We start from the raw sequence: 25,835 nt of genomic DNA, 5'->3' as shown, positions 1-25,835 counted from the left end.
TTGAGCTGTGCAAGAAATTCATGAAGTGCGGAAGAAATTTTCGTCAAATTTACTTTTTTAAACTATTTCTAGTTAGTAAAGTTTTAAAAATTGAAATTGGTTAATCACAAATAAAAGCAATGCAGCTTGGATGTGCTTTGAAAGTTCGCAAGAATTTTATATTGCTGGGTATAAAGTCAAGTCGCTGTGGCAGCGCCTTTTCCCAGTATCCCAAACAAAAGAGTTGATTTTCGATTTTTGCACACATTGTTGAGCGATTTTTGCAACACGCAAATTTTGCTACAATCGGAAAAGATACTGGGATTGGTCGCTGCCACAGCGAAGTGTTTTCTGTTATCTCTAGGTTCGAATTAAATTTAAGATATTAGGGCAGGGTTGGCAACACTGCGCGCAGCCAACATGGCAGGTGCAGAAAAAAGCGGCTACTGCGCGATGTAAACAACCAACTGCTGGCGCTGCGTAGAAAAAAATTCCCAGGCTTGTCCGCCGCGAAAAGCGCACTCGTCCGGCGTTGTCCCTTGTTGGAGGCTATGTCGATGCGAGCGGCGTGCGTCTGAAAAGCGCGTGAACGTGCGAAAACCGGCGTCCGATAGCATTATCCAGCCGTGCTGTCGTCCGATGATACGGCGTGCGGACAATGGCACTTGAGCCAGTGGTCGAACAATGCTTTCCCCTGGCCGACGTGGCCTCGATCGTGCGACTCTTCAGACAGCAGCTAGAGACGCCGGAGCCAGACTTGGCGCTGCTGTCCATCGTCGTGGGTGCCGTCGAGAACTCGCTGACGTGTAGCCGTCCGGCCTCGTTCGACGAGGTTGAGCTGCCGCCGTCGGACACTGTCCGGCTGCCGCCGCTCGAGCTGCACATCGCCGAGGCGCTGCACACCAAGTTCCACGCCATCCTCAAAGGTTCGGTAGACCTGACACTTTACGAAAAGCGCTTTGCGTCCAGGGAGCTCATCAAGAAGGTGTCCGACGTCATCTGGAATTCCCTGACGCGCAGACACTACAATGAAAGGGCACACCTGCAGAGTATCTACAGCTACCTGACAGGTAGAGTGATGGTTTGCTTTTCCTTGCTTGTCGAAATAATGGTTAGTAGTTGGTGGAGGTGCGTTCTCCAATTTTGGGGTAGAAAATTCCAGAATTTTTTAGTTTTAAACTTTATAAATTCTGGAATGGGCTTTAATATTTAAATATTTAAGAACAGTTTATTAAATCAGTGTCAGATATTTTTTTACCCTTCCCCTAAAAAATTAATTTCTTTTAAAAATAATCTATCTCATTTATTTGACTTTTTTATTGTTGCCAATGGTAAAAATATCATATAATATATTTAATTTTGGCAAATTTAACCTATTTGAACATTCTAGAAGTATTCTAGCTTTTTTTTAAAACAAAAAAAATATATCACACTTCTAGTTTATTCTCGACCGGCTCCCGGCTCTGAGGGTTTTCTGCTTACGCGTTGCACTGATTGATTTTGCGTGGTATTCCCAGTGATATAATTGCGCAATCTTGCGTCACTGGACTATTGATTTTTGACGCGCATCGCTATAACTACATATTCATTTTGTCAAATGCATTGCTGCGCAGTTAGTTTCAGACAGGTAGTGCAGTGCATCAGCTAATAATTACGATAATGGCACGGCTTGAGAACTGGAAAATCGAAAACAACCTTTACCTTATGCTATGATTAAATTTTTTTTTTAAAATCCTCAATAATAAAATGCATAAATTGTGGTGTGAGTTTCCACGTAATTATCACTCAAGGAATAAAGTGCCACGTTATCGTCACTCATTTGACGAATCGCGTGAATTTCAGGCAACAAACTCGACTGCTTCGGTGTCGCATTTGCTGTTGTGGCAGGATGCCAGGCGCTCGGCTTCAAGGACGTGCACCTGGCTCTCTCGGAAGACCACGCGTGGGTCACCTTTGGAGAGCCGGGAAAACAGCAAACAGCGGAAGTCACTTGGCACGGTAACAAAAAATTGCAAAAATCTGCCGACACCTTTTTGCGACGCCCGACATTCGAAATTCTCAGGCAAGGGTAACGAGGACAAACGGGGACAGTTGGTGGTGGAGGATGGCTCAGGGTGGCTCTACCTGAAGGGAAACGCTGTCAAGTGCACCAGGCACATGGAGGTCGTGGCTCTGGTGTCGTCCATCAATCCGAGTCTGAATCTCACGAATGACGCCATCGAGGTCGCCATTCTGCAGCAGGAACTGCTCTGGCTGCTCTATGACATGGGCCACATGAAGAAATACCCCATGGCACTCGGTAATCCAAACAACTTCAATTTACGCTGTATTGACTGTACATTAAAGTTGCCTATAATTGAGCATAACCCACTCAAAACAAAAAAAAACCCAAGTCAGGCAAAAATGCGACCACGGTTCACTAAACCCTGCCTATTTTTCGGGAAAAAAATAAAACTTAATGCTGGGTTTTCCGTACATTTTTGCCTTTTACCGAAACGTATATGCGCTTCTATTAGATCTTAAACAATTGATGTTGGATGTTGTACGGTTCGAATATTTTTTCATACTTTCTGTCTGGTTTGACATGAAATATGAGCTTTTTAGGAATATCCCAGAAAAACTCAGATACATGCTGTAAAACCCAAAATTGGTGGGGTTTTCCGACTGTTTTGCTTTTTACGCTAAAACCTGTGGTGCCTTTTCACGCATTGAAAAATTGTGGAACGCTGAATATGACAAATTTTATAAATGAAGTCTATAAAAATCGAGAGATGTCTATGAAATCTTATTTCTGGATATGATGCGTTCATCATTTAGGGCTGTGAAATTAAGATGAAATTATTTATATTTTTTCAGAGGTCTCAATTGTTACGGAACCATCAAATCAGTACGAATCATGCAATTTTAAAACATTTTGATATTTTAAACATTCTTAAAATTTTCTTAAACTGCTAAAATCGTGTAAAGGGCTTATAAAACTGTCAATATCGGCAAACATCCGTTGATTTACATCTCTTGCTTTGCGCAAGAAACCTTTGTGTCGGTTTAATAGATTTCAAAACTTTTGATCAATTTCTTAGTCAAAACCGTCAAAAGTATTTTTCACTTGTAAAAATACGTTTTACTGTTGCATTAAATTAGACTTTAAACATAAATTTTAGCCGAATTTTTCTTCTGTTTATTTAATTATTTTCGTAATTTTTTGCCCAGCTAATTTTTAAAATGAAGAGCGTAATTTTTTAATTTCGATCCAAACCTTGCCTCAACAGGCAATTTAGGGGACCTCGAAGAGTTGTTTCCCACTCCGGGCCGGGCTTCCTGTGCTTCCCTGTTCAAAGAAGCGATTACGTCGGCCAGGAGCTACTACAAGAACCACCACGTCTACCCATACACGTACCAGGGAGGCTACTACTACAGGCACAACATGTACAAAGAGGCATTTGAAAGTTGGGCTAACGCAGCAGACGTGATCCAATTGTAAGACTGGCGAAATTTTCTTTTCGAAAATCGACCTGACGGTTGTTTACCGCAGATACAACTACAACCGTGATGACGAGGAGATCTACAAAGAGTTCCTTGAGATTGCCAACGAGTTGATTCCATACGCCATCAAGGTGGAAAGCTCGGGCATCAGCGCGCACTCAATCCTGAAGGACCCGGAGTGCTTCGCCTCGCTGCTCCGCTTCTACGACGGAATTTGCCGCTGGGAGGAGGGCAGTGCCACTCCTGTTTTGCACATTGGCTGGGCCAAGCCACTCGTTAATGCCATTTCTAAGGTACAAGCTATTTCAATCATTTAGGTATTTCTGGCTATTTAAATGTTTTATCAAACTAGAGACTTTAAGGCATCTTTGTCTAAACATTTTTTCTAAATTACAGTGAATTTTAAATTCTAACCCAATTTTCTGAAATTAAAGACTGTCTTTGACGAAGTTTCTGAGCACACCAATCGATTCTTGAGGGTTGAATTAGGTGAAGTGGATATTTTTTCCGGTCAAAATGTGCAGCGTGATGTGCGTTGCACAAGTAGAACTTTCTTTACCGCCAAAAATATGAATCTATATGCGAGAACTGCGCATGCGTCAGAGCTGATGTGGCCGAAGAGATGCGTCACGTCAGCCGCTAGCAGCCGGCGATTGGCGTGTTTCAGGTGTCAGCTCTGACGCATGCGCATTTCTTACAAATAAGTTCATATTTTTGGCGGTAAAAAAGTTATACTTGTGCTACGCACGTCGCGCTGCACTTTTTGACCGGAAAAAATAACAACTATACCTAATTCAACCCTCAAGAATCGATTGGTGTGCTCAGAAACTTTGTTAAAGGTGGTCTTTAAATGTTTCTAAACCGGCTCTAGCAACCGTTTTGGGTTTTGGTACGTGAGCATGTTGGACAATTGGTTATTTTTTCATCCGAAGTTAGCGTTCAACCTTATAGAATCTTTTGCCGAGCGCTCTCTTTTCCCGCAGTTTGATGCGTCGGTAAGGGCCCAGGTGGACATCAGCCTGGCCGAAGAGGATCTGGGCTCTGATCGCTCCAAGTACCTGAACAACAATAACGAGATCGAGGCGCAGCTGAGCGGCCTGGCCGCGGCGCAGACGGCCACGCACCCAAGCATCGCAGCCCTGACGGAGGCGTGCAGCGAGACGCTGCTGAACCCAAGCTACCTGCTGCGTGGCGTCGGAAACCCGTTCGTGGACAACGCGTCTCCGCTGCCGACCACGCCGGTGCCGGACGAGGAGCAGCAGCGGCCCAGCCTGCGTCTGCACTCGCGCAAGATGGCCGGCCTGAAGGAGGTGCTGCTGGCCGAGAAGCTCAACACAAGCGCTATTTCACTGCAACTGACGGCCCAGTCGCAGGTGCAGATCGGCGGCCGCAAGACCAGGGCCGCTGAACCGGTGGCCGCTGTCGAGCAGAATGACACTCCCAAAGCTAAGAAGGCCAAGAGCAGAGAGTAAGGAGTTGACGCGCCGCCGCCGGAAAGTGATACCTAAATAGTTTTCTTTTTTCTTGTGCTGGAAATTTTTGCCCTTGTTAAATTGCCACGATTTTGCTAGGAAGGATCCTTCAGTCAGTTGACGTCATGTGACATATTTATTAATTAATTACTGGCCAAAATTTGGTGGCTAGATTGGTTTTAACTTTACTTTGGAAACCGCGAATTTGATATCAAAAAGGAAACTCAGGATTCCATGTTTTAGTTTAACGAGAAATCATTGATTTTGAATCTTGTTTTGTTCAAACAGTTCAGAAATATCAGTAGGGAAGGTTTTTGATTTGACGGATTGTGCGAGTTTCGGGCTTAGATTTAAAATCGAACTCAAATTTTGATGTCGGTTTTCGTTCAACCGTGATATTTTTTCCGCTGTGTGAAGTTAGCCACTCGTCCCAGCCAGTAGAATGCTTTTAGCCACTAGAGGGAGCCAACATATTGGGATATTGGACGATACTTTCTATGCCCAGAGAATCGGTTGTCTGCAACAACCAGTGAATAAATTTATCATAATTTTATTGAAAAAAAAAGCTAAGATGGGTCCATCAGAATTTCCAACGCGATTCTGTGAATGATCACATTAACTACAATTCCTGTGAGTTTCATGAACTTTTATGGTGTAAAATCTAGCCATTAGATGTTAATGATGTCATTGTGTATGATTCATGTTAGTGTCAAGAACTTTTATCTTCTAGAATTCTCAAATTCAAAATCTGGCCATTTATTTTGAAATTCATTGTATTTTTTTAATAGCTGAAATGGGACCATTTGACTTCCAAATGCGATTCTCTTTCGGACCACATTAACTACATTGATTTCTGTGAGTTTTAAGAACTTTTGTCGTCTAGAATTTTGAAATGAATATCACGCTATATGTTTTACTTTAATTTTTTAGAATTTTGTTTAAAAAAACAGATGGGTCCATCTGAATTTCCAACGCGATGCTGCTTATGACCATATTAACTATTAGTTTCAAGAACTTTTGTAGTCTGGAGTGTTTTAAATTAATATTGAGCTATATGAGCTTGAAATCTTTGGAATTTTTAATAAAAACTTATGGGTTCATCTGAATTTCCAATTTATCCAAATAAAATTCCAAAGATTTCTAAAATATAGCTCAATATTCAATTTAAAAACTCTGGACGATTAAAGTTTTTGTAACTCACAGCAATCATTGATAATGTCATCATAAAGAGAATCACGTGGGGAATTCCGACGGACCCATCTCAGTTTTTTTTATTAAAATAATATTCCAAAGATTTCCAAAATATATAGCTTGATATTCATTTTAAAATTTTTAGACAATATAAGTTGTTGAAACTCACCGGAATCATAGTTGAGGTCATCTTAAAAAGAATCGCGTTGGAAATTCAAATGGATCCATCTCAGTTTTTTTTTTAAATCTAAAGATTTCAAAATTAATTTCCAAATTCGAATTTTAGAAATCTATACTATAAAAGTTCTTGAAACTAACAGGAATCATAGGAAATGTCATCATAAAAAGAATCGCGTTGGATATTCAGAGAGACCCATCTCAGTTTTTTTTACAATATATTTCAAGGATTTAAAAAAATAACTTTTGAATTTGAAAGTTCTAGACAGTAAAAGTTTTTGAAACTCTCTGGAATCATAGTTAATGTGATCATTAACAGTATCGCGTTGGAAATTCGGATCTTAGTTTATTGAAAATATACAATTCCAAAAATTTCCAAACAAATAGCAGGCTTTTGTTTTAAATTCAACATCTTAGCTTTTTGTTGTTGTTTAATTTATTCATGGGTTGTTTGGAACAATACAATATCTGGGTATCGATAAGAACGAGCAATATCCTGATATTTTGGCTCCCTCTAGTGGCTAGAGGCTAAAAGGATTCTATTGGCTGGACGAGTGGATAACTTCACATTGCTGCAAAAAGTTCATAATAGTAGCATTTTTTAAAGTGCCTATCGATTTATGAGGGTCGAATTAAGCTAAGTGAATCATTTGGTCGAAAATTCGACAAGCCAAAATTCGCCGGAAACGTATAAACAGTTACCTTGGTGGTTTTTGGTCTGAGCCTAGCAAAAGGTGCCAGGAGAACGCCGGCGACCAATTAGTTCTCTGATTGGCAACGCTGGCCGAGGATCCAGACGGCAGCGCCATATGGACAGTCCGCGTAAGCTAACAGGTCACTAACTTGTCGCGTGACTTGATTCTGCTGGCCCTCACTGTGGCGCTGATGTCTCGATCTTTGGCCATCGCTATGTCCAATCCAACAATCTTCTCTGATTGATCGGCGGCATTGGTGTGGCACAATTTTTGCTGGGTTGAGATTTAACGCCAAATACCGATTTTTGGCACGTTGTGTCGAATTGTGGACCAATTAATTGGTTTCATGACCTAATTTGACTCCCAGGAATCGATCGGCACTGTCAAAAATTAAAATCCTGTGCTACGTACTCGATTGGTTCCAGATAACATTATTTTCAAATATTACAAAACTGACTTCCAGGTCGCGTGAACCTATTTCGGTAACTGGGGAATTTTTTGAAATTTCTCGATGAAAAAACCATATTGATTAATCTTATCAAATATTGTCTCTAATCCTAGTTTCACAGCAAAAGCTGTATTTGAAATCGAATTAGCATTTTTTTTGGTAAATTTTTAATTCTCGTAAATCGTCAAATTGAAATTTTACCAATTTTTTTCATGATTCATTTGGCGAAAGCTTACATGAATTGAATTATTTTGATTGTTTCACCAAAAACTAAAACATCAAATCCATGGAATTTCCTTGTGAGATGTTTCCTGTCTAGTGCAACTCAACGTTTTGTCATAGGACTCACTTTTTAATTAATAAAAGCTTACGTAATCTCGAATCTTATAGTAAGAAGCTAACTTTCTCTTTTATAGTTTTTTTTTATTTGCAGTTCTCCACGTTTTTGTTGTTATTTTCCTGCTATTTTGTTAATTTTTGTGTAGTTTCAATTTCTTGTTGGCCTTTTCAGTTTGTCACCGCAAAGGCAGGGCCTGCAAAAGTTTTTATTTGAAGTCCATGGCAATCGTGTATACTAGCAAAAAATTTTACTGGTCGAACATTTTTTGCAATGTCTCGTAACACGCAATTAAAAATAGATATTGTCAACCGCGTTATCCGTAGTCTGCGGACTAAAATTTGTGTGCTAACGAATACAAAATGAAAAAAAAACGCAACTGTAACTTGCGCAAGGCTATTCACCCGCAACGTATAAGACTCAAAAATGGCGCAAAATTGCTGAATAAAACATATAATATATTTTTGTCAGAGCCTCGGGTTAACTTGAAACAAACCGTGCGTGTGGAAAAATCCGCTGGATGAATATTTGAGATTTAAGCATTCCTATAATGTAATCTTAAGGTTGTAGCAAAGAATGAACTGCTGAAATAATTGTGATGAAAGAAATATTTTTTGAATCCTTGTTGGCATACTTGAGTCGAGAACCTGATATTGGGGAGACACTTGAATCATAATGCGTTGTTGACACACTACAGCCGAGTGGAGCGGACAAAATTTTTTGAGTCTCTTTTGAGCTCGTGGACACGTTTTTCCTTCATTGAGTATCAGCAGAAACGGTGGCACGGATGCGAAGATATACTTAAGAGGAAATCTCTAATTGTACGCTTAAAAATTCCTATTTAAATACTTTGTTATTATCTCTACTCTAGATTAATTCGTTGAATGTGAGTGAAAAGAAATTTAATTTTCAAAAGGGTAGCAAAAAATAAATAGGGATGCAAGTTGCTGGCATAATGACTCAAAAAAGCAGGCCCGAGGCTCAAAAGATGTTTCAGGCAAATCTCTTCTTCCTTTTAAAAAAAAGCCAAACTGAGGCGCTGACGGGCGCCCTTAAACAATGTTAATGAATATAATGTGTAATAGTGTCACTTGTGAAGTGTCCCTTGTACCCTTATCCTGACAAGGGAAACCCTGGCTTCGTTCCGCTCTGACACGCAAATTTATCCTCATTGTGATGTTTACATGAACCACCTGTCCAAAGTTTCCAATCTAGCATTATTTTCAAGTTACAGAACAGACAAATTTTCCATGAAAATCTTTGAAAATTAATGCGGAAATACCATTTTTGATCAATCGTGAAGATTTCGGTACATAGATTCCGCTTGACGAGACAAATCGACCGATAGTTCACTTTTTACTTTCCAATGTTACCACATATTCTAAAAGCTGAAAAATTTGTTATATTTGTCATATTGAAAATAATATTTTATTTGTTTAGGACTCCTCAATTGGTTCCATTTGTAAAATTCAGGATTTTGTCAGATTGATCGATTCGTCTCATACAAAATTTCGTCATGTTTAGACAAAAATTCTTATTTTAAAGAATCAAAATAAAAATCTCCATAAACCGCCATTGTAAATTTGTAACTCGGAAATGATGCTAGTTAAAAAATGATATTGGTCATTTTCTTCTAACTTGTTGAAAGTGTTCAGTCAAGTTTCAGGCAAAAAAATTGCATTTTAGAGCGGAACGTAGCCAGGGTTGCCTTGTGAGTAGTAGCATATCCTCTCGCAATTAACAAATCAACTGTGCAACAGAGTTAGCAAACGGAGGTTGGAAATAGTTAAATGATATGAAATCATGTAGACCAGGTAGATTATTGATCACCTATGTCATAGTTATTTTTTCTCTAGGTTTCTACGATTTTCCACGATATTTTTTTGAGTCAAAATCTAATTTTGTTTCTCTCATCTTGTCTTGTTCCATTAAAGCAACAAAATGAAAATTTCGTATCTGGTTTTATTGGAAACAGTTCCTAATACAGAGCAAATAAAAGAAGCATGATACACAAGATGGAAAACGCGTCGTTTTTGCGATAAAAGAGTCGATGGAGGTGTGGACCAAAATGCGTTTTCGTTTGTTTTGTAAGCATCATAGCTCAGTTTATTTTTGAGAATTCATCACCAAGTAGCGTGTGTGTTGTAGCATCCGGAGTTGAACCACAGAGAGAGTGACAATCCATTGCGTTGGCAAGTGAGGGAGATTTCTGAGGATCGAGACGGTACAAAATAAATGCAGTTCTCCATGACGCGCGCAGAGAGAAAGTGCCCACTTGCCTTCTGATTACCGTCCGGGTCTGTACCGATTTTCACAATTAAAAGCTTTATAGCGGTGTGTGTGTGTGTTCGTGTAATCAAAAGAAAACAAAAAAGATTCCCTTTCTTACAATACAAGAGAAGGTGTGTGTGTGTGACGAGTTAATAAAATTACGCAAGCGAATTGCGGCCATCAGAGAAGATTCGGGAGGAAAACCTTTTCCTTCTTACGCGAGGAATATATTTATATATATATTGTATCATATATATAATAATATTTATCATACCAAGTGTACAAATAATAAGGCTGTGTGCAAAAAATACTTATTTTGCAAAGCACTTTCTCTTTATCATAAAAACATGTAAGCAACATAAATTATAATCTTGAAAATAGACATATCCGTAATAGATATATTGCTAATATCCAATTTCTTTCTGTCTCTCTCTTTGCTGCGAGTCCTTGTGGAAGGCGGCGCGGGGCCGGAGCTCAGAGTCAGTCGTTTGGCTTTTTGATTCAACGCGTAAATTCAAGTCGGGTCATTTGCCTTGAAGGTGCACGTGATTGCGCAGCTGCTCGACCAGCAGCTCCTCCACAGACACGCGGTCCAGTTCGCTGACAAACCCAAAGTGCACCAGTTCCTGGGCCAGCGCGCTCGCAGAGTCACCAGATACCACGGGACACGTCAACTGCCGGTTCATCTTGTCGTCCATGCGCAGCAGCAGGGTCACCTGCAGGTCGTTCGACATCACAGCCTCGTCGCGGCGTTTCACTGAGCACATCATCGTGACGACTCGCCGCGTTTCCACGTCCACCGGCTCCGGGCTCAGCGACTTGACCGACTCAGCGGTCACCTCGGGCGACGTCGCCCGCGTCCGTGGCGGCGCGTACGCCGTCAGTGGGTAGATCCCGTACTTCACGTCCTCGAGGTACTTGCCTAGCCGTTCCGTGTGCTCCAGCTCCTGAAATTATCATTCGTCGCAAAATTAGGGCTCTGGTTTTTCTTTTGTTGCGATGGGACGAGCGAAGAAAGCAAAACGACACTTCAACATAAGTGCTCGATTTTTTTATGGCAGGAAATTGGTTTGTCGCTTTTATGGCAGGATTTACGGCACTAAGTCTGACGCTAAATTGTCTGAGCGATGATAATAAAAATCAGGGTAACGCATTCTTTTTCATGTTTCTAGAAAAATTTATTTCTGTAGTCATTTTTTAAAAATAAGGAATATTTTTCTTCATTTTTTTTATAATTTAAAAATTCTCAATTTCTTTGATTAGGGTGTCAATTAGAGCCGAAAAGTGTTGAGAAAAAATAAAGTCTCACCTTTCAAACAATGAAAACAAGACTACTTAATTAATCAGAAGAAATGTGAAAACGCCTTCACGTAGAGTAAAAAATTAATACAGGGAAAGCATTCAAACCTTTTATCACACTTTAAAAAAGGGCACAGCTATTTTACGCTAGAGCGAAAATAAAATAAATTTATATTCTTTCAAATTCCAGAATAAGAAATATTTGTCATTTTGAGCGCTTTCTACCAAATTCCTGTTTGGCAGAGATTCAAGTTAATTTATTTCAACATTATTAACACACAATATTTAATTAAATTTCTTAAGTAATATAAATAAAAAATAATCTTAAAATATTTTGATAAATTAATAAGAACGCAAGACCAGGAAAAATTTCCCCTATAAAATTAAGGTCTGGTAAGAACATCTGTCAGCACAGCCTTAAAATTGTTTTATTTAGCCTTTGAGTAAATTACCAAGCAATCAAACAATTTTGTGCTCCGCAATTTTTAAAATTAGAATCAGTCCCAATATCGGTTTTAAAAGGCACTTGCTTGATAAAAAATCAAGGCTGACATTTGTGCTAGCTAACTCAACCCCCTTTACAGCTTCAAATTTCTACATTCTATTGAAAAAATGTTAGAACCAGCTATGTAAAATGTACTAAATAAAGCCAGAATAGTTTGAAACCCCCGCAATGATTGATCACAACTGGAGATCACCAAACCATGTATTTTTAAATTGGCTAGCTAGGTTTGTGGTGATGTTGTTGTCACTGGAAGTTGTAATTTTAACCTTGAAACAACCCTTGAACATTTTCCTCAACATGTCAACAAATTAAAATAAATGTAGACGCTGTTTACTCAAAGCAGCCTCTAACTTGGATACTATTTCTGGCGTACGCATTAATTATTTCTTATCTGATGTCGCCATTAAAGAACAAACTGCTGTAAGTGCATAATAAAAAAAATACGCAACAATCGAAAGGTCACGTGTGGCCTCATGACGTTTGAAGAAAGTAAACACTGCTGCTACGCATGAATTACGATGCCATATAAATCCATAAAAAACTTTTAAGGGCACCCTAAAAATCGAGCAACAAATTAAAAAAAGAGGTCTCAGCCAGCCACAGTGAATTTCTCGACAAATATCTAGAGATTATAAACTTTTTCGCGAATTTTAAAACTGACCCATGATTTGTCTTGTCAAGTAAAGTCTACCTATACAATATCATCAGGATTGAGAGACTGGTTTAATAATTCGATTTTGAATGATTCCTCATAATTTTTTAACCTTCGGAGCCTCAAAATTTTCAAACTCTGTCGAATTACAAATTTCCCCTGTTGAAATCTCAGAACTCGTTGCGTACTACACGATTTCAATAAAATCACCAAAATCTAAAACGTCGAATCCTATGATTTTCCTTGTAAGCTGTGCCAGCCACGATCAAAAGTTAAAAAAAAAATCGAAAAGTGCCGGTGAAAAAACTTGTCTCCACTTTTCAATTTTCACTTAATAAATTTGTCAGCCGCCACCAGGCTAAATTTCAGCTCAGCCTGAACAGTCATCCGCCACCTCAAAATGTATCCCACAGACCAGAATGTTTAAAGCCAACAAATTCCGCAAATTTACCTGATAAAGGATTTTGCGACCGTTGCACACAGCAAAAACTGACGTAGGAGGACGTTCGTGGCCTTCGGGGAGGCCGTCCGAGTGTTTGGCAACCGAGTGGGCCGCGAGCAACTTGAGCGGGTGCACATCGAAGAGCAGGGGGTGGAGCAGAAGTTGGCGGGCGGTAGGTCGCTTGGCCGGCTCTGCATGCAGACACTGTCTGATGAGGTCCTTCTGCAACTCGCCCTCCAGACTATCGATGGCACGCTCGATCTGGTCGGGCGTGATGGGGCCCGACTGCTCGCCTGCTATTTCCAGCACGGCCATCTCAAGGGCGCACATGCCGAACGCGTAAATGTCCGCGGCCGGCGTTATGGGCGCGTTTGTGCCATACTCGGGAGCGAGGTAGTGCGCGTTCCGCGCCATGCCCTGGCAAGTTTTCACATGGTGGTTGATGGCGTCCGGCGCCACAGAACCAATTTTTACCTGGAAATAATAATTTTAAATCAATGATATACGTCATGTATAGAAAATTCAAAGGAAAAATGTGTGTCAAAATGATAAAAATATATCAAGCTAAAATTTCTATAAATCAGAGAGCCGTTTTATTTTTTGAATCGTCCTCCGCGGTCAAGCTCTGGTTAAAGAGAGCGGCAGTTTTTTGACGTGATCCCTGCTCAAGTTGGTCAATTTTTAATGATTCTAGGGCTGCTTGTTGAAATTTTAGTTTATTTTCCCTGCTGTTCTAATTAATAATTAGCAAGGAACAAAATCAGGGAGCGTCTCAATATGGCCGCTCTCTTTACTCAGCCCTTCACGGACAAAGCATAGGACGATTACAAAAATTCCAACGGCACTCTCATTTTCAGAATTTCAACTTCAAATGAATAAAGTATTGTTTTTTTCATCCTTGTCCTTTAAACAGGGTTACAGAATCCCCGCAATATTTTTTATGCAGATTACTGGGTTTTCTACCAATTTATATAATTATCTTGAACGAAATAGTTGCAATCATTAAAAAAAATTGTAAGGGCAGAAATAGTATTTTTCCTTTATAAACATACAAAGGAGCATATTTTGTGCTTCTTTCGGATTTTAGGGTAGAAGAACTAAAAATATCTCGCCATTCTTGCCCAAAAAATGGGCAAAAACCAACTGGTAAAGAACGGTGGAAACCAGGTAGTAACATATCGCTGCACTTCCCACTTTAACACTAAATTAATGTAAAACCTGACTTGATTTAACCAAAAACTAAGCAGCAGGGAATATTTTTCAGGATAGCCTGGGTCTGTGTAAACATCTCAAGAAAAATTCAACTTTCCCACTTGCCGTAATTGTGTTGCACGCGATTTCCCTAGAGCATGCAAGGAAAAACCAATGAACAATAACAAAAAATCCTTGCTGACATTTCTACGGCGATTAGCTGGACTATTTTTGCTGTACTCAAATCAAAATAAATCTTACTAGATGCAGATTTGAGTCTGAAATCACATCAGAAGCGACTTAAAATCGTAACTGACCAGTGGCGCCATCTATTGACGGTTTCAAACACTACACAACAGGTGAATTCAGGCGAAAATTTCAAATTATCCATGTTGTGGTGAAATTTAATAAATCTAAGTGTCCCGATTCGTAAGGATAAGTCGTATTTTTCTTTTAGAATATATAGCCGTCATACATTTAAGCACAATAAAAATTGCGAAGCTTGCTCTTTGAAGATTAAAAGAGCTCACGAACACACGACATAACTCAGCATCAAGAAAATTAACTTTGAACAGCTATAATTTTAACTCCATTTCATCCCAATTACAAGGACAGTAAAACTGACGTAATGGCAAGTTCGCATGCAACTCGTAAATATAGAAGTGCCAGGCGGCGCCATCTCTGAGCCACGACTTTGATATCAATAAATTGCACCCACTAGAAAAAAAACTAGGCTAATTCAAGTAAAATTGAGATCTAAGAAACAATTTTAAAACTCAACCAACCAGTCCATTGTGCTGGATGAAAATAGTGTCGCAGGTGAGGTTGCCGTGCACAATGGGCGGCGTACACGCGTGCAAATAACTAAGCGCCGATAGGATTTGCGAGCACCACCGTTTCCACGACTGGAAGGGCAGTTTCTTGAGGTTGCGCTTTGTCCGCTTGAGGAAATGCTTCAGCGAGCCACTGCTCATGTACTCGGTGATGAAAATGACCCGCGGCTTGTCGTTGTGCGTGTCCGTCCAGTAGCGGTGGAATTTGACAATGTTCACGTGTTCCAGCTGGGTCAGGCTCTCAAACACCATGTGGATGCTGTCCTCTTGCATCTTGAAGTTTTTCCGCTCCGAGAACTGCACCTCGTTCCACACCACCTGGAATTTCGAGAAAAGGATTATTTTTAATTTCTACAAATCACGAGAAACTTGAGTGTGAAAAGTTGGAAGTGGAAGTTTCCCAGTCAGGAAATGAAATTTAAAAACTGTGCAAGGAGAATCAATTAGAGCGATTTTGGATAATCCCATGCCTTGTCGGCAATTCTGACTATATTAAAATACCCACCAGTCTTCCGGCAAATCTGCACACGGACTGACCGAAGAATATTTTCCAAGGGGCGAGCGTGGCTCGTTAACACCCTGTACGAAATGACCGTTTTTGTCTCCTCTGCAGCAATTTATTAAATTTCTCTTAAGCTGTCTTCTTCTTTTTTTAAAACTTAAATTTAAATTATTTGGTGCAAACCTCGACTCCTTCCTCCGTGTCCATGGCCAGAAAGGCACAGTCTATGCCCGGCACGTCCCTCTGGTCCACTTCCTCTCTCCGTTTCAGCCATCGTCCGCAAGGTGACTCCTCTAAAATTTCGCTCTCGTCCTCCGAGTCCTCGCCACTTTCTCTCATGCTCTGCTTTTGTTGATTCCGACTCGTCCCAGCCGGGCCGCCTGATGGCATTGCTCAATCCACCTGCTGAGAACACACAATCAAAAGCCAATCAAGCAAAGTGGGAGACGAAAAAAATCTGGTCGTTGTCATGATTAATGAAAAAAAATGTATATGTATCGAGTTGATCATTTTGACCTTCTCTGCGACTCGCACTCGCGTTGGACGTTCTCTTTGTAGTAATTCATAATTGAGGTAACGCAATATCCTCAAGCGGTGCGCGAGGATAGACTTCTGCGGCACAATGATCAAATTTCAAGGGTGATAAGTGAAAAAATATCCAGACTAGATGCGGTGACGGGCAAAAATGGGGCGACCGTGCGTGGAGCCAACAAACACGCTCCCTGACTGTGAAAGGAAGCGCGCAGAGAGACTGACGGAGGGCATGAATAGTAATTGACAGAGAGGATGATTCATATTTCGAGGCGGGACCTTGGGAAAGTAAGGGCAGTGCGGTGCCGAGATGAGAGTTAATTAAGAAGTTGCCGCGGGTGCTGCCTTCCGTTTCGGAATCCAGGCCGTTGGGCAATTCGGGTGTTGAAACGAGCTTCGGGATGGAACTATTCGGAAAGAAGGAAAATACAAGGCTCCCCGAACAGACGACCAATTTGACAATAAATCTCGAGCCACCCAACAACTGTCCCTGGGCCCAAGGCCGCACCCATTCGACAAATCTAAAAAAGTTGTCTCAGCATGCGTCTTGCTAACTAACATCATGCGATTGTTAGTTTACATCGACGCAGATACCTTGGTTGAGGACAAACTGTCAATTACCAGAGTTGGACAACAACCGGACTGGGTGTTTTCTCGGTGTAAAACATAGAGATCAGCTGGCGATCTGAAAGTCGGCACCAAAATCGGAGTTTGCTAAGGAGTTAAGAAATATACTATGTCACGTCAGTTTTTTCAACCTTTAAACGAGCAGAAAGTTAGAAGGAAATAAATTGAATAATTTTTATTTAGATAATTGTTTGAAAAAGTGTAATAAAAGACTGTAAGAGGCCTAGATAGCTAAAAAATAAATTTAACTTGTAGCTCCTTTTAATACTGTGGCTATGCAGTGGCTCAACCTCCTGTGGTGTCTAGCAACTACTAGCTATACATATAATATATAACATGGTGGCCAATTGGCGCGAGATTAAAAAAATTCATAAGCGCCACACTCCACAGCGATAATAAGCCACTGTCATGATTTAAAGCGGCGGCTGGCGCTGGGCGCTGTTAACAATATTTAAACGTGAAATTTCTTAGTGCTTAACGCCTTAACGGCCCAAAGGGCCGCAAGACACTTTTTTATTTTTGATCACTTTTTCACCGGGGTTACACACGTAACAAAAAATTTACCGGCTGGCTGAGACCTCATATTATAGCAAGAATCGCAAGAATGGCGATTTATTTGGCAGTTTAAATTCTATTTAATTATTCAGCATTGAGACAGCCTTGTTTTGATTTTTCGCAGCTGATTTTGAGTCAATCTCGCATCAATTACTGCACCGTGACAAGTAAAAATGGTACGTATAAATGACGTTGCTGTCCCATTAACGTGAAAAACGATATTAAAGTGACTGCATGCGGCTGCTTATGGGATTTTACATGTTAAATTTGGAGATCGCTGATTGGTCCCAATATCCCATTATTTGATTTAACCCGTGTAGATTCGTCTGGCACTAGCATATATAGGTCGCTCCTATATAACAAAACAAGCAAGTAAGCCTTTTTTTAAAACCCTTCTCTTTCTCTCAATTAATTATTGCACGTGCTCAAATGATTTTGTACTTTTATTCATCAGTCTGCTCTAGCATTTCAAGAAGTTAAAATTTTCTGCAGTCATTGCATACAAATATACTAGAAGTTAAATTTTCCTAGCAAATTACGATTTTTTTAAAGTTAAGTTGTAGGAGGGAAAATTTTAAGCATAATGCACGAGTCTGCTGTCCGCCCTCTCGTGCTGGTCGCGCCGCTCGCTGGAAAAGAGACGCGGAGGGGAGGCAATTCTGTAGTATTCTCATTTCAATAACTAATTAGGTATAGAGTATAGAGTCGTCATCACTATTCGTTGGCCTCCAATGGGCAAGATCGTCGATTTCTGGGGAGATAAAAAGGTAGTCAGCCAAAAGGGCCTGGACACAAACAGCACACCTCCGCTGTAGAAGCAATCAGGCAACTTTATTTCGTTTCAATCTGACAGGAATTGTGTATATGTGGGTGTACTGCTTTCTTGTAGTGTGGTGTTTTCTTCTTCTCGTAGTGGTCAAGACTCCGGTTCATCGCTGCTAGGGCACTCGCTGCTGTAACAGACATTTATCAGAGATGAGCGGAGGCGAGGAACATGTCGTTTCAACTGTTCATTTAGAGTGTCGGTCAGAGAATGAATCTCCTGAATAAGAAGTCCCACCTGTGCTCAGGGCTCCCATTATTTTGCTTCTCTTTCCCGACAGAAGAAGTAGGCTGCATCGGTGTATAGTTAGCCGTCCCGAGCACTCTCGCTAAGGCTCAACGCAGTGGTGTTCCATCCTCACGTCAGTTCTCCTCCGGTCTCTTTTTCGTTTATTTCGTTTCAATCTGACAGGAATTGTGTATATGTGGGTGTACTGCTTTCTTGTAGTGTGGTGTTTTCTTCTTCTCGTCGTGGTCAAGACTCCGGTTCATCGCTGCTAGGGCACTCGCTCCTGTAACAGACATTTATCGGAGATGAGCGGAGGCGAGGAACATGTCGTTTTGACTGTTCATTTAGAGTGTCGGTCAGAGAATGAATCTCCTGAATAAGAAGTCCCACCTGTGCTCAGGGCTCCCATTATTTTGCTTCTCTTTCCCGACAGAAGAAGTAGGCTGCATCGGTGTATAGTTAGCCGTCCCGAGCACTCTCGCTAAGGCTCAACGCAGTGGTGTTCCATCCTCACGTCAGTTCTCCTCCGGTCTCTTTTTCGTTTATTTCGTTTCAATCTGACAGGAATTGTGTATATGTGGGTGTACTGCTTTCTTGTAGTGTGGTGTTTTCTTCTTCTCGTCGTGGTCAAGACTCCGGTTCATCGCTGCTAGGGCACTCGCTCCTGTAACAGACATTTATCGGAGATGAGCGGAGGCGAGGAACATGTCGTTTCGACTGTTCATTTAGAGTGTCGGTCAGAGAATGAATCTCCTGAATAAGAAGTCCCACCTGTGCTCAGGGCTCCCATTATTTTGCTTCTCTTTCCCGACAGAAGAAGTAGGCTGCATCGGTGTATAGTTAGCCGTTCCGAGCACTCTCGCTAAGGCTCAACGCAGTGGTGTTCCATCCTCACGTCAGTTCTCCTCCGGTCTCTTTTTCGTTTATTTCGTTTCAATCTGACAGGAATTGTGTATATGTGAGTGTACTGCTTTCTTGTAGTGTGGTGTTTTCTTCTTCTCGTCGTGGTCAAGACTCCGGTTCATCGCTGCTAGGGCACTCGCTCCTGTAACAGACATTTATCGGAGATGAGCGGAGGCGAGGAACATGTCGTTTCGACTGTTCATTTAGAGTGTCGGTCAGAGAATGAATCTCCTGAATAAGAAGTCCCACCTGTGCTCAGGGCTCCCATTATTTTGCTTCTCTTTCCCGACAGAAGAAGTAGGCTGCATCGGTGTATAGTTAGCCGTTCCGAGCACTCTCGCTAAGGCTCAACGCAGTGGTGTTCCATCCTCACGTCAGTTCTCCTCCGGTCTCTTTTTCGTTTATTTCGTTTCAATCTGACAGGAATTGTGTATATGTGAGTGTACTGCTTTCTTGTAGTGTGGTGTTTTCTTCTTCTCGTCGTGGTCAAGACTCCGGTTCATCGCTGCTAGGGCACTCGCTCCTGTAACAGACATTTATCGGAGATGAGCGGAGGCGAGGAACATGTCGTTTCGACTGTTCATTTAGAGTGTCGGTCAGAGAATGAATCTCCTGAATAAGAAGTCCCACCTGTGCTCAGGGCTCCCATTATTTTGCTTCTCTTTCCCGACAGAAGAAGTAGGCTGCATCGGTGTATAGTTAGCCGTTCCGAGCACTCTCGCTAAGGCTCAACGCAGTGGTGTTCCATCCTCACGTCAGTTCTCCTCCGGTCTCTTTTTCGTTTATTTCGTTTCAATCTGACAGGAATTGTGTATATGTGAGTGTACTGCTTTCTTGTAGTGTGGTGTTTTCTTCTTCTCGTCGTGGTCAAGACTCCAGTTCATCGCTGCTAGGGCACTCGCTCCTGTAACAGACATTTATCGGAGATGAGCGGAGGCGAGGAACATGTCGTTTCGACTGTTCATTTAGAGTGTCGGTCAGAGAATGAATCTCCTGAATAAGAAGTCCCACCTGTGCTCAGGGCTCCCATTATTTTGCTTCTCTTTCCCGACAGAAGAAGTAGGCTGCATCGGTGTATAGTTAGCCGTTCCGAGCACTCTCGCTAAGGCTCAACGCAGTGGTGTTCCATCCTCACGTCAGTTCTCCTTCGGTCTCTGCGGACCTCTAGCGTAGCCTAACCCTGGCCATACAGTAGAAGGGCTCGTCCCCGGTGAGAACTAACGTCGGCATCTCCTAGAGACAGAAGAGAAGATTCGTACAAGTGCGCTCAACTACTTTGCCAAATTACCAGCCGTACCTAGATGAGAAAGGGATCTCGCTCGGTCTGGCTCTCGGATCAGCGTTCCCATGCCAAGTAGAAGGTGCAGCGGCCGGGTGGTCTCTCCTCTTAGCCTAGGTAGGCGGCAAGCTCAAGGAAATATACAAAATAATCAAGCGTAAATCTATATTTAATTTTCTTTTCTTTAGTGCCAATAATTTACGTTAAAACTAATCTGGATGGCTGGGGCAATTTAATAAAGGATCTAAAATATTCTAAAATGTATACTATTAAATGTAAATGACTAGGGAATAATTATTAAAATTCTAAAAGGCACGGATTTGACTCTACTTTAATATTTATATCCATCCAGATCACTACAATTCAAAATTGGTTGTTCTACTTGCCAAATCTAGACGTTCTGGATGATCGGAATCAAGGTAGCGCGGGAAGACGTCGGGAGGGGGGGGGGAAACTTTTATTGCGAAAAAGTTGTTAATTAAAAGCTGACGACCAGCAAGTCAATTTATAAATACATTTTTTAATCAATTTTTTCCAAATATAATGAACAATAAATTATAATCAAGTACACAGCAAACACTTTTCGGTATAATTGCACATAACTATAACTGTCAGGAACACATTGCGATGGAGTGAAGCTCGATTTTATCTGGAATTCTAGACGAGAGCATAAAACCAGATACAGATTTTGCAGATGTCAAGGTCAGAAGATTTGAAAACCAAAGAAAACCCCTAGAATTTTAGAGCTAGGGAGAAAAATTGGTTTAGTTCTGATACATTATCACATTTTCTTAATCCAAATATTACAACCATTAAAACCCTACAACAGGGACAAAAAATTGGTTTCCACTTTGGTAAAATTTTACAATAATTATGTAATTTCATATCTCTTTTACAACCAATAAAAACCCTTAGAATGGGAAATATTAAGGGAAAAATTGGTGTCAGAAACTACCATAAGTAATTGGTAATTTCATAACCAAGAAAACCCTTTCAATTAAAGTCTAAATGAAAGGGAGAAAAAACTTGGTTGAATGGTGATTGTAAACGTTCACCATTCTTTTCCAACCGACTGTGTTTAAAACATCACAGTCAGTATGGAAATTAAGGTCGAGCTGATTTTATGCCGGTCACTCTTTGGCACCGAAGTTGCGAGACTCCGGTATGCGACACGGTTGTAAAGGAAGTTTGCAGAAGGAATGGGGAAATTCCTCTGGTCCCACGTTGAAACGATCCAAGCACACTCACATACAATCTCCTTTTGGCGGAAGGTTCACTCCAGTCGAACAAAATTTCCCCAATTATCCAGGTTAAGCGATGGCCTCCAGTTCATATTGCATGATTGGGCTGCATTTCCATCATGTCGCGCCCCGAGTGACACGGCACAGAGCAAACGGCATATGCCCCCTGTAACCATCTACCTCTACATTCCACCATCCAAAACGATGCCACAACTCCTAATAATGTAGGGGATCGTTCAGGACAGTCAGAATGCAGAAGTTCAATGGTCGCAGGAGACGGGATGGGCTGGAAATTGTCACCGACCGGGCGGCCTAATGGCCAGCCTGACACTGGCGACAATTTTCCAGGGGCCCAAGCCCCGTCTGCGGACAGAATGTCGCAGGCATAGCCGTGCTGCTGTGGCCGACGGGCTGCACTTGGCAAACCCCCCGGCCGGGGACTGCATGAGGACAGCTCCCGCACGTTGCGAAGATCAATCTTTGCTTGCCTGGGCATCAGCTCTTATCCAACTGCGACAAAAATAATCTGAAATCAAATAAAAATCGCGAGACAGCGAAGCAGATTCATAAAATAGGTCCGTCCTGGTCCCGGTAAAATTGCGCAACGTTCAACAAACACCATAATTTTCATTGTCGAATTGATTGTTGACCTTTTCTTGCAACAAGGAAATTCGCGTTTGGTTGTTGACAGTTGCGCAATTTTACTGGGACCAGGACGAAGTTTAGTGATACTTAATTTCACCTCTTGATCTCATAGATGAAACAGGAGTCCGCAAAATAGGGGTTCCAGGGTTGATTGCCACGTGCGTTTTATTATTTTAAGGGGTGCCATCTTCTATCCTCACCGTGCCTTCAAGCACGAGCCCCCCGTCCCCCGTGGCCTGAGCCACCTTTCTGGACCCGCATTTAGCTGGCCAGAAACCCCCCAATTAGCGCAGGAAGCGCTGGCGTTGAGACTCTCGTCGAGCCCAGGGTGGGCACAAGTTAGCATCTGTCCTGGATGTCCGGCGTCTTCTTCTTCTCCAGGCCGTCTTCTTCGTCTGCATGCCATCTGCTTCTGCGCCAGGCCGTCTTCTTCTTCACCAGGCCATCGTCTTCCACGAGGACGGTTCTCTTCTTTCTTCTCCTGCCTAACGGGGACCCAAAAAAAAAACGCGACGACGACGAAAGTGACCAACTGAATAGAAGTAATGACGGGACGAAAGTATCGGAGGAAGGGGCGTAATGCACCCAATTTTCGGAATCCGGACCCACGGAGACTCTCAGCGCGAACGGTGAAAAACGCGAGGACTTATCTTCTTTTTCTACTCGGCTCGGTGCGAATGACGCGACTTCTTTCTCCCTATCCAGCCTCTCGCTCGTAACCCCAGGAATGAATGCTCTACTGACGGACGCACGGGACTGGCTGCTCGGTCACCAGCTCTGCAAAGGCCCGCTGCTGCTCAGGCACGGCCACAATGGATACCAGCTCAGGACAATGCACGCGATCTATGCTTAGGACACACCTCACGCGAACCGGGGAATGGGAAAGCTGAAAAACAAGACATTAGTACCCCCCTCTGATCCTAACTACCTAGACAATGAAACTGGATATCTTTTCTTTCTGCATTGAGCTGGTCGAGCGAATATAGAAACAGAGGCATGGACGGCTGATCATCGTACATCATTTTCGTGCGAGTCATGTTCTTTCTGCTTGGTAAGACGTTACGTGCAGCCAAACGCTCCCGGTGAAATGTTTCGGCGCTCCTTGGCATCCCAATTCCGGGGCAGATTTCTCTTAAGTCGTGGCCTTACTTCAGTTGGGTGCTCCAAACTGTGCCACAGCAAAAGTCGGGTTAATTACAAACCCCCACCCCACCCAAACATGGAAATTATATCAGACTCTCCTTAGTCTGTCTACCTGACCGATAAGAAAAGCAAGTGGAGTATTTGTTGACTTCTTCCGCAAGCAAACCGGAAAGGGGCATCAATGCATTTAAGGAGGATCCTGTAGCAGGCTTGACTGCTTCCGCGTTTTCTCGACCAGGAGGGTAACGTTCTGTTCCCGAATACTAAGGCAGACTCCACATTCTCGTGATACTCGATTCTTCTTCAAACGCGTAGCAGGTAGATATTCTTTAATCAGCGTCGGTGCATAGCAGGATTGGCTGAAATCTCAAAACGGGTTAACTTGAACCCCTTTCCCCCCACCCAGCAATGACCTAATTAAATTATCAGACCGACCGACATATTATATCTTCTAGATTCAGCTGCTTTAAACGCAGATCACCAACCGGGAATTGTGAATGGGTCGAATCTCGTCGCTATCTTGTGATTCCGAAAAACTTGCATAGGGTTGCTCTACTGTTGACAGACAGGAACTGCAATCAGCAGGTTACGAAACCCCTCCCAAACGCCAGAAATATTATCTGATAAACTTATTTCAGCTCCTTCAGGGAGACGGCACGAGGCACTTGTATTTTTAACTCTCGAGTCTGCTAAATCATACTGCTGAACGGTTCTGGAGACAAAAGAAGGTTAATGAACCCTCGCCCCCACCCTAACATTGTTACGTTCGTTTCATTTTCACATGGTTTATCTCTAACGGGGACTTCAGATACGGGTGGCTTGTCGCAAAGGCATTTCCGCTCCTGTCGAACAATGGTTCAAGATGATAATCAAAATTCCGTCTTACGCAATCTTCACGTTGGAGCTTCAAATCGGCACGATACAAGGAATTTACATAAGGCGAGAGTGCTGCTTATGATTAGGGACTTCACGCGAAGGGCGCCTTCACCCTGACTGACAACAGAGGGATTAGAAGTTCCCCGCCCCCAAACAAATGATGCAATTTTAAATTTGTGTCATCGTATCTTGATTTTCTGCTGCTTCTACGGCCCAGCAGGCAGAATCTTCAACTTGACTGTCGATAGAGTTGATAAACCGAGCGATCCACACGCACGCTTCGTCCTGGCAAAACCTACTAGACTGGGGACTATTTTTCTTTCCAAGCAGCTGCCTTCTGTTAGCAACGAAAGTTAGTTTAAACCCCACCCATTCTCATTACCATTCAATCAAGGCTGCAATAACAATCAACCGATAATTACAACTGGACACAATTGCCGCCTAAACGTGTTGACAGGCTTAATATCACCAGTCAGTCTAACGACCTGAAAACTCTAAAGAGGTTATTAGGGAACCCCCCACGAACCCTAATGATATACTGTTCTTTTTTCTACAATTTCTCAACAACTGCAGCTTTTCAACGCAACTGCAGACCATTCGGCGTCATCTGCAAAAGAACTCGTAATTGGGAATTTTGAGCTTTTCCCTACCACGTTTTGAGCTTTTTCCTGACTATTATACATGTCTTAAATTCATCAGCCGCGGCTGAAGGGTCGATTCCAAAGATGACAAAACCGCTTAATCTGCAAGAAAACATGAGCGCAAAAAATCGAATATTCCCTACCGCAAATTTATAGCCATAGTATAAACCGAGACAATTTTCTATACTGGATGGATTTAGATCAGCTACATCTGCAAAAACACATGATGGCAAGACTACTTTACCCTACCGCTTTGTATTATTTTGTTCTTTGTAACTGCCTTTCAATATTAGGCCCAGCTGATATTTATTACTCAACACGACGAAAAGTGAACCGCTTCATCTGCAAAATAATAGTAATACGAAACGATGTTATCCTACCGCTGTTGATAGCTTCTCGCCCAAACAAGGACTAATTTGTTATCGCTTGTGCACCGGGTGCATCATTAATGGACATAGCTGCTTTCGTCTGTAAAATCCATAAAAGTACTCCACGAGAAAATACTACCGCCTTAATTTAGGCTCCGTAACCGTGGTCACTATTACGGGTGCAGCGATAAAAATTCTCTAGTTTCAATATTTCAAATCCTAACGCAATCGACTGCTTTCATCTGAAAAATACATGGTAATGGTTTCGAAAAATTTAACTACCACCTTGACATCGCTTTTTGTTTTCCTTCAAAAGAGGATTATTCCAACGCCTTAACGCAACGCAGCGATCAAACTGAAAAAAATGTTAAGGTCTAATTCCATATTGCAGATACCGCCCTATTGGGGTCAACGCGAATATCGCGCTTCAATCCTAACTGAACACCAAATTCATGTGGGAATCTTGTTGTAAGAATCAGTCTCCTGAAACAAAATAAA

General features: G+C 41.9%; 2 protein-coding genes and 1 long non-coding RNA gene across 18 annotated transcripts in view; 1 reads left to right on the top strand and 2 right to left on the bottom strand.

Annotated features, from left to right (window-relative positions):
* The first annotated feature begins 404 nt into the window (after window positions 1-404).
* Mnn1 (menin 1) lies at window positions 405-9,733 on the top strand. Its single transcript, XM_065497288.1, has 6 exons — window positions 405-1,049; window positions 1,822-1,977; window positions 2,042-2,278; window positions 3,249-3,456; window positions 3,512-3,755; window positions 4,446-9,733. The coding sequence occupies exons 1-6, from the start codon at window positions 638-640 to the stop codon at window positions 4,932-4,934; spliced, it is 1,746 nt and encodes a 581-aa protein (XP_065353360.1). The 5' UTR covers window positions 405-637; the 3' UTR covers window positions 4,935-9,733.
* On the bottom strand, window positions 9,725-16,780 carry Madm (MLF1-adaptor molecule). Of its 7 annotated transcripts, XM_065497294.1 has the most exons (6): window positions 16,630-16,711; window positions 15,994-16,089; window positions 15,661-15,879; window positions 14,928-15,293; window positions 12,961-13,425; window positions 9,725-11,000 (listed from the first exon to the last, which is right to left on the bottom strand). In XM_065497294.1, exons 3-6 carry the CDS (start codon window positions 15,865-15,867, stop codon window positions 10,578-10,580), a joined length of 1,461 nt encoding a protein of 486 aa, XP_065353366.1. In that variant the 5' UTR covers window positions 15,868-15,879; window positions 15,994-16,089; window positions 16,630-16,711; the 3' UTR covers window positions 9,725-10,577. The 7 variants fall into 7 exon arrangements, with proteins under 7 accessions (XP_065353366.1, XP_065353362.1, XP_065353367.1 ...); XM_065497290.1 differs by lacking the exon at window positions 15,994-16,089 and having other exon boundaries at window positions 15,661-15,882; window positions 16,630-16,780; XM_065497295.1 differs by lacking the exon at window positions 15,994-16,089 and having other exon boundaries at window positions 16,630-16,757.
* Window positions 16,781-17,995: 1,215 nt separating this feature from the next.
* Window positions 17,996-25,835, bottom strand: part of LOC135948149 (uncharacterized) — a 33,887-nt gene continuing 26,047 nt past the window's right edge. For 3 of the 10 annotated variants that reach the window (XR_010575774.1, XR_010575769.1, XR_010575777.1), the window contains exons 3-11: window positions 22,407-25,820; window positions 20,442-22,174; window positions 20,156-20,377; window positions 19,775-20,048; window positions 19,394-19,667; window positions 19,013-19,286; window positions 18,632-18,905; window positions 18,251-18,524; window positions 17,996-18,143 (exon numbers count right to left, since the gene is read on the bottom strand). This is a non-coding gene — a long non-coding RNA (uncharacterized LOC135948149). Of the gene's footprint in view, window positions 18,144-18,250; window positions 18,525-18,631; window positions 18,906-19,012; window positions 19,287-19,393; window positions 19,668-19,774; window positions 20,049-20,155; window positions 20,378-20,432; window positions 22,191-22,406; window positions 25,821-25,835 lie in introns of all 10 variants that reach the window. The other 7 variants (XR_010575772.1, XR_010575771.1, XR_010575775.1 and 4 more) reach the window with 7 other exon arrangements.

This window comes from Cloeon dipterum, chromosome 1, assembly GCF_949628265.1.
Source record: "Cloeon dipterum chromosome 1, ieCloDipt1.1, whole genome shotgun sequence".
Lineage (NCBI taxonomy): Eukaryota > Metazoa > Arthropoda > Insecta > Ephemeroptera > Baetidae > Cloeon > Cloeon dipterum.
This window is presented reverse-complemented; position numbering and strand designations above follow the sequence as displayed.